The 13,508-nt window shown below is 38.3% G+C and overlaps 1 protein-coding gene across 1 annotated transcript in view; it reads left to right on the top strand.

The window, feature by feature from the left end:
- aff2 (AF4/FMR2 family, member 2) overlaps window positions 1-12,526 on the top strand; it is a 149,691-nt gene extending 137,165 nt beyond the window's left edge. The window contains exons 24-26 of the mRNA XM_069170446.1: window positions 1,645-1,697; window positions 3,529-3,749; window positions 5,141-12,526. Of these exons, the coding sequence (XP_069026547.1) occupies window positions 1,645-1,697; window positions 3,529-3,749; window positions 5,141-5,262 (396 nt within the window). The 3' untranslated portion in view covers window positions 5,263-12,526. The remainder of the gene's footprint in view (window positions 1-1,644; window positions 1,698-3,528; window positions 3,750-5,140) is intronic.
- Window positions 12,527-13,508: the final 982 nt, after the last annotated feature.

The raw sequence follows: 13,508 nt of genomic DNA, 5'->3' as shown, positions 1-13,508 counted from the left end.
CATTACTGAGTTATAGGGAATGTGAAGGTACACACTGCAAAACAACAGTATTTGGACAATTTAAGTTTTGTGATAAACAACATAGATCGTTGGCAGTCCAAGACCGAATAACAGGCCCGATGCACCACCTCCACTCACAGACCTGGACAATTTGTTTTTGGACTGAGTGCATACACTTTTCCTTAGTTTAAAAATGATGAATCCTTAAAAGACTGGGAAGAGTTTTATGGTGGCTGGGTGCAAGATCTGCTAATTCACAAGCCGCCAAAATAAGAGCAAAGTCAACTTCACAAGAGCAAGGTGGCACTCCTTGTTTTGGCCCAATTAACCAAACCAAACAACAAAATATTCAGCTCTGGGATTATTTTAATCAGTTATAGGCAGTAGGGTGGATTCCTCGCATTATTAAGTAAAAGGGCACTCGGACCTTCACCAAGTTCGATTGTCCATCCTCCCATGATATTGCTAATCTGCAACTTTAAATGTCTTTATATATTCGCAATTCGCAAAGTCACCAATGACCCCAACTGCTATGCAATGCAGTTTAAGATTGGAGGCATTTAGGATGCCAAATTAGCTTTTTTTGCAATGTTAATGAAAGGTAAATATATGTTGTTGATCTGCCACGTGATTCAGGAAAAATCAGGCCAGTAGTTTTCCAGTAATCCTGCTGACAAACAAACAAACAAACAAGCTACACTAAAAACATAACCATTGGCCGAGGTGATAATTACAACAGAAAATCAAACAGCCTCCAACTAATAGGTCCAATTCACCAACAGAAAGGCAGCAGCATCCTCAAAAATTCAACACAGTATGACATCCACATTCCCTGCTGTCAGAGTTATAGGTGGTATCACAATATGATGCTGGAGACAGCAGGCTATTTGCATAGCCATACACATGCTCGCAAGATTAAAAGTAAAGGCAAACAGCTAGCCTCGTTCTATCAAACATTTATATAATTACCGAAACCATAACTTTTTACACATTTGCGTTCCTCTGGATTAAACAAACGCCTCACAGTTAGTAAGCTTTCAAGATTTTGTCTCTGTGCTAAGCTAAGTTCCTTGTTGTTGCTTCATATTTAAATGGGGGAAATTAGAGTAGTTTTCACTCTCCTATTCAGCTCCTAGCAAGAAGGTTCAAAATTATTTTGAATGTAAACCATGAGTTCTGGTGACCTCACTGTAACTTTAATCAAGTACTGCAGCAAAAGGCAATTTTGAGGTATATATATATTTCCATATTTAGATTTTATGCTACTTTATAATTCTACTCCACCGTATATCAGAAGGAAAGGTTGTACCTTTTAGCTACTTGTTACTTTACAAAATAAGATTTTACATCAAAGAACTGAACAAATCCTTTACAATAAAAAACCCTTGAGATGTTTAAATTACAGTGAATAACTGTATTTAACAAAAGATGAAGTTTTGAGTAACATAGAAAAAAAGCAAAAAAAGAAATCTTACCCAGCAGTCACTGAAACCAAGGTCTTTGAATTTTAATACTTAAGCAAGATTTTACTGATAATTCTCATGTACATTTACTTTTTAATTTATATTTTGAATGCAGGAATTTTACTTGAAATACGGGTAATCCATTTACATGGGTTAATACATTTGTGTTTTTCTGATCTAGAATTCTGCCAAGAGCTCCCACCAAGCACCTTCTCCCTGGAGGACCAATGGGAAGTGAGTACAGACACATGCAGTATCACCCCCCTTCATTCACCTAGTTAATTGAGAATTTATAATTCACCGGAGCTCTGCTGCAGAATACCACACCGCCCCTGACAGCCACTTGCTCAAACAAACCCCTCAGGAAGCAAATAGAGGGATTGATTTGTTGTAGGTGTGAGAAGGAGAAGACTGGAGGGGCTGCTGAGTGCCGGGTGAGGAGTGATGGAGGGAGTGATGATAGATGGAGGAGGAGAGGCGTGGAGGAGCTGAGGATGTGAAGCTAATGAGTTTGGACAGCTCTGACGCTGCACAACAGCAGGATTTGAGCTCAGTGTGTGTGTGTGTGTGTGTGTGTGTGTGTGTGTGTGTGTGTGTGTGTGTGTGTGTGTGTGTGTGTCACTGAATCAGGCACACGTTTTGGGTCAGCGAGGGTCAAGGCCACATCACAGACATTACATCACAGTCAGGGCCACACATCCAGCTGTGGAAGACAGGGGAGCATTTTGTACAAACATGTACAGTGAATATCAAAAATGCTACAACCCTCTCACATTTAACATTTGTATTGCCCTGAAATTAGAACTCTTTTGTCATATTTGAAGTAGTCACATGTGATGTCAAAGCCACAAGAATAGACTGTTATTTTATCTGCCAAATTTCCACCATAATTAATGTGCAGCATTATAAAGATTAACGTACTGTATCATTGTTAATTTAGCTGTTGTTCACCATTTTTTTATCAAGCAATTGTAACAGTTTGTAGCCTTTTTGTCATTTTTCTGTGATGTTTCCTGCTCTAACAATCATTGCACTAATTAATGTATTTATATAAACAATGGTTAAATGACTATAAATGATGTGAAAGATACCAGTTACAGTGAAAACCCCACAGAGAAATCACCAGATGTTCATGTCCATCAGCTCTGCAGAGTGTCTTTCAGCTTATTGTTTTGGTTTTAGTTCAGTCTTACTGCAATCAACAGCATCTTTTCCAGCCACACCAGACAGCTGTTTCCAGTTTTCAGATCAACAGTCTTGCCAAGCAGCAAACAAAAAAAAGGACACAATTAGCAACTAGCTTGTAAAAAGTCTGGCTTGGTGGTCACAGGGCTAAAAAGTGTGTTATTATGTCTGTTAATAGGCCAATTGACATTTACGGCTTGTACGACTGCCCCCTGGGGGCCAGAACAAAACAATGAAAGATAATACCACATTTTCTATTAATGTTCCAAACATGTTAATTTGTTTAATTTTAAAACAGGATGAGTATGTTTTTCTCCATCAGCCCCTCATCTCGTGTACTGACCTCCGTACAGTTCTGTATGTGCTGATAAAAGATTGCTTTTCCTGCAAAGCTGCTTGTCTACACTGTGACTATATATTTGGTCAACTTTGAGTTAAGACCAGCATCTGACTTGTTGATTCCTTACTTCTCCAAAGAAATTAATATAACATCAAAAAAAAAATCAGTTTTGGGGGGGAATAGCATAGAAATTATTTACAAAAACTATAAAAAATGTAAACATGTAAAACCAAAGTGCTCTGACTGCATTCTGGATAGTTACCACTAGCAGGTAAGATAGCATTAGATAAAACAAATTTACTCACTTTCCTGGAATTGAAAAAATATTACCTTAAGCTACATTTCTAATTAAAATTCAAATCTAACAAAGGCAGAGAAAACGCAGCACCAGATGAGGTTGTCTGAGTCAGCACATAGCTACGCCTATAACAACTAAACACTTCCTCTTTACAGTATTCAGCTCAAACGCCCCTCCAGCATACAGAGCCCGTTTAGTTCCCATGATGTTACTGGGACTTACCGCCTGTCTGGCTTTTTCAGGGTCAACGGGACTCCATCGCCCCTCTCACTCAGCCCCTCCCCTGCCAGCAGCGGAGGAGGAGCAGGAGGCGGATCAGGAGGTGCACCGGGGTCATCGGGCAGTGTAGCTATTCCCCAGCGGATTCACCACATGGCTGCCAGTCATGTTAACATCACCAACAACATCCTGCGGAGCTATGAACACTGGGAGACGGCTGACAGACTGGCCACTGACAGCCAAGGTAAGACTACAGGGACTTTACTTGACTGTGTGTATTTTCTGATCAGTGCCAGCATACGAACATCTGCTATCATGTCCATGAGTTCATGTTTCTAACATCTGGAAACATTGTTAGTGCTAAATCTTTTTTTCAGTGGTGGTTTCACAGCACACTCACCAAAGATCTATTGTTGCTGTCATTTTCTTCCATAGTGTGTTTCACTGCTTGTAGTAAACTGCTACCTCTTCTCCCGCAATACTAAAGCCCATGCTCCAGAGGTGTTCAAACACCTACCTGACAGCAGACATTTAGAAGAGTAAATATAAAAGCTTCTTTATAAACTGGCTATAGGTCACAGTCACCGAGTAGGCAGCTGAATATTTAAGTCTGAACAAATGCTGTAGATTCATACCACTAAGTATGAAAAACACCAAGTTTGTGAGCTAAACCCAATTTCCAGATTTAGTTTAATCGTGTATAAATACCTGTTAAAAGGCTAAAACAGTTTACCTCACATGTTGAGGGGACAATGAAGACGAATTATGTTGTATGTTATATATAAATTTTTTACATAGTATATAGTAACATAGATACACCTTTTAGCACTGCTTTGTCATTGCTTTTTGTTGTAAATGTAGAAAACCATTCTCTGGACTCTCATGTTTGCACGTCCCTTTTATTTTACTCTTTATGTTGAGAATATTTATTCTTTACTGTTCAGGTATTTCACTGTGTATATCAATGGTTTTGGGGTGAACAAAATTATCATCTTATCTTTCACAACAAAAGTAATATGTCTTCCTTTTCTTCCTTTCATTAATATACTGTTCAACAAAAGGTAGGCCTGAGTCAGAACGTTATCGCGCCAAGCATGTAATACACCCGCTGGAGGATACTGTGTCAGTGTCACATTTTGCCTCGCCTAGATGTGGAAAGTATACGCATGTAGAATCAGGGTAGGTTATTTGATGGAGGTCAAAAAATGGAGTCTGTCCTCACAATAAAAAATAAAAAAAACATGGTTGATTGTTTAAAGGTGTTAAAACAATCTGTATGTACTTTTATTTTGACCTCTAGTGGCGGTAGTAGTCGGAGGACATCAGGTGGCAGACAAACAGTGACAGAATCTGAGGCACCTTACTTTTTACGACCAGGCGAGACAAAACTGATAAGATATCCTCTAGCGGTCCAACAGGGATATTACATGCTTTGGCGTGATACCGGGTTTTATGACTTGTACAAAGTGCAGAAAGGTTTGATTGTGTCCCGTTATGAATAAATAGCTCACCTCTTGAAGCCTGCGGCTCCATCAGAAAAACATCAGCTGTGGATAACGTGTTTCATTTGAGCACCAGCAGCAGCAGATACAGAAGCCTTCAGTAACTCTGTCTCCCTCACCCTCCTTCCTGTAGACTTCTTCCAGGAGCTGGACTCGGTGATGGAGCCGTTGAGTCAGCAGAGCAGCATGACTGAGCTGGTCCGCTACATCAGGCAGGGACTGCACTGGCTTCGCATAGAGGCTCACCTGCTGTAAAGACTGGACCAGAGCCAAAGTTTAAAAAAAAAAAAAAAAAAAAAAAAAAAAAGAGAGAGATGGGCCTGGGAGCTAGAACTGAGATAACACACGAGATGAGACCCAGGACGATGCTTCAGCTCCCACTGGGATCCTTCAAATGACCCGACACCATACACAGTGATGTAATGGCAAATAGTGGGTGGTTTAATTGGGCTAAAATTCACCTGTAGTTACGACTGAACGGCAACTAAGTTTAAGAATTTCAAGTGTGAATCACAGAATACAAATTTGCATATTACAAATCTGGCTGATGCTGCCTTTTGGAGGGACTGCAACAGTATATCAGTGCAGGTATCTTAGATTCTTGAAGGTACAACACATGTTCCAAACCTCTGTGTCCATGAATAGAAACCAAACAAGAGAGGAAAGGTAAACAATGTCTTTACTAAGAGAGTATAATTTTAAAAAAGATAAGTGAGAGGCTGATGTGATTCTGGAGGCTGAATGTAGGGAAAGAGCACAACAGAGGTTCCTCTCCTCCAGCAGTGCACCAGAAATGTGTCAGTGATTGGGACTAGAATTAAAGCCTCGGGCTGATATTGATCCAAGTGGAAAAGTACTGGTCCAATACATTAGATAAGGACCACACTAGTAAAGGAAAGAGGCTCAGCAACAACGAGCAGCGCTGAATTAATGGAGGCTGAAGTCAGTCTTTTGCTTCTATTTCAGTCCACCTTTAGTCTTCAGAGATGGATCCTCCAAAACAAACTAACAACCAGCAGTTGGAACCTGCCAGTGTTGTGTATAACACGAAGCTTGCGTCCACAGGGGAACACAGTTCAGTTCTGATTTATAACTGCAGTCATAAATCTATCAAATTTTAAATGTTGACATCTGGATTAGATCCTTAAGTCAATGACATTATGTTGAAACATCAGTTTATTTAAATACCTAACCTGTGCAGTTAGCCTCACCTGCCTCTTAATAAGGCTCGGTATTGTTTACATTTATCCTGCTGTAGTGCTGATACAATGGCTGAGCTTCATTACCAATAAATGTAAGAAATATAAACTTTTAGGAACTCTCTAGGTTGTGGCCCACATATTACAATGTACATGCTTTTTTTATGGTGTAGTAAGTAAATACTTATTGGGAACCTTTACTGGGACAAATCTGTAATTACAGAGGAAGAAAAGTTAGTGAGGAGCAAGAATTTTGTGATAAATTATGTGAAAGCAAAATTGGTTTTTAATGACTACATTTATATTAAATAATGACAGACAGGGTATAGTAATATTGTTACTGGGTAACAAAGTAGAAAAACTGATGTTATAATAAAATGAGCTTTGGTAACTTTGATTGAAAATAATAAAATTATGATAATACATTTTATTTATATAGGGCTTTTCAAAATACTCAAAAATGCTTTACAGGCAAAATGTGGTGGAGATTATTATTATTGTTGCTGGGAAGGTGTGCCTTTATTATAAATAATATAAATAAAAAAACAAGATAATTATGTTTGCTTTTTAAATTATAATAATACACTGGGAAGCAGTAATGTTATGTTATATCCATCAGATGATGAAAACAGATATAGAAAACGTGGTATCTTTTCATGACATAGCTATTAAGACTTGTGGTCTATACCTGTTGGTTAAAAAGTACTTTGTGTAATTTATTTTCAGGCCCCTTCTAAACACATATTTTGTACCCTCTTGTGGCCATGTCTTTTTTTTTTCTCTTTTTTTTAATCAAAAGCATTACCAAAGTCTTTTTTTTTTTCATTTAATGACGGAAGTTAGAGTTACCAAATGTTAGATGGAGCCCTGCTTCAAACAGAAAACGACAGCAGTGGTCGGTTGTTGAAGGGGGTTAAAAAACAAAACATCTTTACTATTAATTGCGACCTGTAGTGGTCGCAGTAATCATGGAGGAAGTCAGGAGACAGACAAAGAATAATAAAGTTCATGAAGGATGTAGTTTCAGAGTCTTGCAACCAGGAGACTGCTTTTCAAAAGTTACCGTTGACTTAATTCAACTCACGTGATGTATTTAACGTACATCGCGTGGGTAACGTAACCTATAAACTAATCAAGTCTATTTTAAACAAACCAAAATCTTTTCCTAAACCTTATCAAGTAGTTGGTAGTTGTGGTGCCGACATGTAACCAAACTGTGAACATTTCACATAATTACCAGGTGTTCATTATTGTTACCAGGTGTGGACGTGTTGGTCATCAAGATGGCGCTCACAGCTCTCAGTGGAAATCGATCTGTCGTGTCGTTTTTCTATGAAGACGTGTTGGTTAAATATTTTGTAAACACAAGCAGGCAGCCGTTGGATTTCCTAAAACTGCAGTCTAAAAGTGGCAGATGTTTTATTGAAGTCAGGAACTATTTGATCAAAGAATAAGTAAACAACATCAGAAATATGGTCAAACATGTTGGTACTACTCTGGGCTCTTGGTTAGGACGGTGACGCAGACATTTTTGAAGCTTCAAATACAATTATAATCAGAACAAATCACATGAGCTGTTTAAGTAGAACCACATCGAGTTGCAGTTTGGGGATTAAACATATCAGCAGAACAAGCACTTAGTTTATTGGTCCTACCATTGAGGGCATTTTTTCTATCAAATAAAGCATTCGTCTGGTTTCTCTCTTGCTGGTTATGGGCTTTTGTGAAATTTCACTCAGTTCTAGTTCCCATAGTAACCCACCCACTAAGGTGTCAAACTCTTACGGAGAGGGGGGGGGACTACAAGATTCAGTATGATTTGGCTCTAATTAAGCCCCCACCCACGTGCAGCGCAAGTAAACAGGGTGAAAATCTCACATCAGCTTTTTTGCCCTGATGTCAAAAAAATAAAATAAAACGGAGACTTTGTACAGCACTTAATGAGATCAAATCAGCTGCCGGGTATCTTATGGTCTTTTCCCGACATTTGTTGTGTTGTGTTGTTAGTGTGTACAGCTGATTGTCAAGTCTACTTAAATCATTACCTGACTGAACAATAATGATGTTAGTGTACCATAATGTACAGACTGTGACTCCTGAAAACAGTGTTTGTTTTTGTTTTTAGTGTCTTGTGAATGATTTAATGTGAATGAATGAGGAAGTGAAGCAAGAAAGTAGGGTATCTATATGTGTGTGTGTGTGTGTGTGTGTGTGTGTGTGTGTGTGTGTGTGTGTGTGAGAGAGAGTGTGTGTCCATACACAGGCTATAGCTGCATTTACACAGCACCAAACATAATAGGATTTTTAACTCTTTGTGGTACATTTAAGACAATAGACCACACTGCTCCAAAGAGGTTTCTCTTCTGTCTTCACATGTACTATGAAGACTTAAAATCGGTTTATTATGGTCTCTGTAAATTCAGCACATCAAGCACGAGTTTTTAAGTTTTTGATCATTTGACCATTTCTGAATGTGTATGAAAGACAACGGGGATGTGAAAAGTAATTTTCACTTTGACAAAAAAAAAAATGAAAAAAAAAAAAAAAAAAAAAACTCAAGTGCCTCTATTTGTGTCCGGTGGGAATTGCTCTATTTATTTAAAAACAAAGAATGAATCTAAATGATTTTCCATACCATATTGGTATAAATATGAGATAGTTTTTCGTAAAATCAAATGTTTCCATAAGCTATTTACTGGCGTTTATGATGACACCAGGGTTTGGCTTTAAGAAAAAAAAACGTGTGATTTAACATGTCAAATTTGCATCAGTTGCTGTATTTTCTTTTCTTGATGATTTGAGCAAGTATGGGTTTGTCTAAAATGCCTGAAATTTTGAACTCATCGCATGCAATAAATGATAGCTTCAGACCAAGAACTACTTGTGTCCATCCCGAAAAAGACAAAAAAAAAGGGTGTATTTCTTGTTGCATAAGTCATTTACAGTGTGAATGTTCTACATCACCTGAAAAGCCGCTTCAAAGGCACAATTTGAACAGTCTGAAGGAGATAATACAACACTCAAGAACAACAACAACGCTGCATGAAGTAGCCTTATTAGACATTTTGGGAATCGTGCTAATTCTTGTTGATAGTAACATGACGAGTGAGACGGATACATGTTTGTTTGTAGGCGACATTAAAGATAAGGCTACAACCAGCGGCTAGTTAGCTTAGCATAAAGATTGGAAATGGGGATTGGGTCTGTCCAAAGGTGACACATCTGCCCTCTTACCGCTCAGTAATACAGATGTTGGATCTACTTTGTTTATTGTGTACAAAAACATTTTTAATAAGTGCAAAAGCAAATGTTTTATATGTGGTTCGGTGCCAGACTGTTTCTGGCGCATTAACTTGACAGTACACAATACATTTTTTTTTGTACAGCTTAAATAAAAAAGACATCATTTTTCTCTGGAGACGCAGGTAGTCCCAGTTTCTTTGGACAGAACCAGGCTGGCCCAGTGTCAAGTCGTTATGATAAGCTAAGCTAAGCGGACGCTTGGGTAGCGACATCCTTACCACACAGACACAAGAGCGGCGTCAATCTCCTCATCTAAATATCTGCAAGAAAATTAATAGCAGTGTTTCTCAAAATGTGAAACTATTCTTTGAACGTGGACTCATGGTTCTTCATCTTAACACTTGAAAATGTTTCCCGATGACCGACAGTCCAAACTCCACTTCCTGCTGTTTGACAAAAATGCTTTAAAGTTGTTTTTCTTTTGTAACAATTTGAAGTCATGAAGCCAAATTAGGAGCGTCCCAATGAACCGCTGCACTTCTGTGACTGCCAATAAACACAGCCCACAAACTGTTTCTCTCAGTCACAAGTCAATAGTTGATTGCCAGTGTTGCTCAGTCCAACTCAATGATGTTTGATGTTGTTTTGTTTTATGGTGAAACAGTGATGTTACTATGGTTCTTGTTAATTTCACTGAGTGGTCCCTTAGTTTGATTATATGCAGCGGTACAATATACAATAATATGCTGTAAAAAGACAAAAACATTGCAATGGTGACATGGAATCAAGTTTCATCCCTCCTATGCTACATGTCAAATGACGGCTACGGTAAATGTTGAATTCATGCAAAAGTTCCTTTATATGCAATGTCAGTATGTGAAACATTTTGGAAATAGACTTCCTCAGCATGGCCTTTTATTCTTCTGGCATCGTATTAAATATCCCTATTAGCTCCTGTTGCATTATCACAGTTGTCAACTTGTTTATCGAAGGCAGCAGTGACAGAGAAACAACATCACTGCTGTTGTGATTACAATAGCGCTGAAGAGACTGATTTAGTTTTTGACAACAGATGGTAGCAAGCTGATAATACAGGGATAATCTCTCCAGTAGTGATGAGCATCTCTAATATTTGTTTACATTTCACAAAATCACACATACACTTCGCTTAGGAAACTGGCAAACCTGCCTCAGAGTAATGAACTAGCAGTGTTTATAAGGATATTAAAGGTTTGTTTTCTCTTCAAATTCCTGTAATCCAGCAGAGACCCGGCTTTCTTTTTTATAAAAAAATAAATAAAAAATGCTCCGTTTGACTGTACTCAGTTGTACTGTCGGAGTCATGCAAGAGTGTTAGAAATACATATTCAGAAGTCTCGTCTCTGTCCAATAAATGATTATTTGTTGAGACCACATTAGTACGCTCTCACCACCATACAGGTCACTTACAGAAAATAACATGTTACATAATATGTCCTAAGTCCCTTTCAATTTGTTACTGAGTCAAAATTAACACAATGTTTTGATAGATTTCACCACGATGCCAAATAAACACTGTAACCGACTTATCCTGCTGTATGTCGGATTTTATTTTAGTTTGCAGAATGATAAAAAAAAAAAAAGTTACCGAAAGAACTGCATTTTCCTAAATGTGCTTTATCACTTCCTGTGTTGGAGATGAGTACGTTAATATTATCTACACATTAAGGCTATTATCCTAGCTTAGCATAAAGCTAAAAAAAGCCAGGGGTTTCACACACTCTGTTCAAAGTTTAAACATTTAACTTGTTGGGTCTTTTTTGTTTCTTTAATTCGCACATTTGTGGGTTTAGAAGGAGCTATACTGTGTGCCCATGTAGGCTATTTGAACAGTTTATCCATCGAACTCCTCTAAGTCTCTTTTCGAGTTAGCTTAGTGGCAATGGTGGTCAGACTTTTAGCCTCCTCGACAGAGCGAGGCTACTTGTTACTCCCACTTCCAGTCTTCATGCTAAAATAAGCTAAGCTAATTGCCTCCTGACTCTGGCTTTGTATTTATTACTCTGACGTGAAAGTTGTACTTTGGAAAATATCCAAAGTTCATCGATGAGGGTAATGTTCAGAAATATTCCTTTTGAAATCATGTCTACCATGAAGTTTACACTGCCTCATGTGTAGCATTTCTCTGATTGCTATTTTGCTTCCCTCCTGGAACGTAACAGAGTTAAATCATGTGGGAAATCAAAACGGTCCAAGTGAAACCGAACCATTAAACAGGAAGTTTCGTTAAGGCTTTCATTCATTCTGTTCCCTGCAGTTAAAATCTGTTCATCTGGTTTCTGCTCTACAACTCTTAAAAATGTCCAAGTTCATCTTTTAAATGTGATATGTAGCAGTTTTTAACACTAAACCATAATAGTGAGATGCCTGAAGATTCATTGGGAGAATGACAATTAAACTTGGGATTGTGGTAACATGTAATGACTTGTTGAGCCTTCCTCTCCTTCAGCTTGTTTGAGTTGGAGGAATAGTGCCCTCCTCCTGATTAGTGCCATAAAACATACAGCTGATTTCCAGCCAAATTAAGTCAGTGTACAGGCTAACAGTAGTCCTGGGGATAGACTGATTTGGTTTCTGCAAACACACAATAGAATCCACATTCATGGGGCATTTAGTAGGTTAAAAATAGTAGGCGAACCTGTGAAGTGTCGACCACTGAAACGTGGTACATTTGCGTATTTCATGCTAGACTTTGGTGGTTTTGAGTGAAGCAGCAACACGGTGCCTCTGATCCAGCCAGACAAACCTCTGTCTGTGGATGTGATGTAGATCACTGGCTAAACGCAACATTGTAAAGAGTTCCCCAAAACGACACCCCAGTACACATCTGTCCAACATGGATTGCATTGTATTTTTAAAATGTGTTGCGCAACTTCAGCTGTTTTTCTGTTTCTATCAGTGCTATCTTTTGGCATTTTATATGGTTCTTTTTATAATGAAGTTGTTCTATGTGATGATCAAAAGTTGTGATGCAGTTCCATTGTTTTTAAATATTTAATGTGTCTGAAATATGGATTAAAATCTGTTTGAACCAGTGATCCTGCAGTATTCACCATCTTACTTCTGTTTCTTTAAATGGATTATGATGCTGTCTTGCAAGGACATCAAGTTTTTAAGTCATCTACAAGAATATGCTGAAATTTACTTTGACATTGCATGATGGAGTTTCCTATTTAGTAAAGGCAAAAAGAGAGCCAAGAGGTTCTGTATAGTTTCCAGCATGTTAAAACGATAATATGAACACCATAGTGTGCACTCTTACAATAGGAGCATGATTGTCCTTAATGAATAAAAGCCGCACAATTTTACACTCAACAAGATTCTTTTATGAAATAAGACCCAAGCCTTTGAGTGGCCTTGATGTGCATTATAAGAGCCAAGCTAGTGCTCTTATTAGCACTAATGAACTCTTATTTCTACATCATAGCAACTATTAGCCTACTTCACCATGCATGATTAATTCATTGAATGTAGCTGCACATTAGAATTCAAGAGGGAAGAAGAGGGCAGTGTGTGATTGTGGAGAAGAGCGATGGACTTCAGAGTGTGCGAGAGAAATGAGAAGAATGAAGAAAGACAAGAAGTCTTGTGTCGAAAGTAAGTCAAAAGTAGAGTGTATTTTCTGGGAGACATAAATCCCATCTAATTAAGTGCTGCCATAAATGAGTAAGGAGGTGGAAAGCATTTGCAAGCCTTCAGATATACTACACTCTGTTAGACTGTGTGTGTGTGTGTGTGTGTGTGTGTGTGTGTGTGTGTGTGTGTGTGTGTGTGTGTGTGTGTCCTTGGTGTAGACAACACACTGACAGCTTAGATTTATAGGTTTAATTGCCATAGGTAACCATGCAGTCAAATAAGCTCTGAGATATGGTTTAGTGTGGGGGACACACACACACACACACACACACACACACACACACACACACACACACACACAGCAGAATTAAGTGTCCATTAGCAGCAATGGTCAATCTGACCCGAGTAGAATACAAAAATGCATATAAGACAAGGATCATGCTA

The sequence above is a fragment of the Embiotoca jacksoni genome, unplaced genomic scaffold, assembly GCF_022577435.1.
Source record: "Embiotoca jacksoni isolate LCO1_2020_lvr unplaced genomic scaffold, fEmbJac1.0.p SCAF_5, whole genome shotgun sequence".
NCBI classification, from domain to species: domain Eukaryota; kingdom Metazoa; phylum Chordata; class Actinopteri; family Embiotocidae; genus Embiotoca; species Embiotoca jacksoni.
The sequence above is the reverse complement of the archived record's forward strand: the minus strand, read 5'-3'. Positions and strand labels throughout refer to the sequence as shown.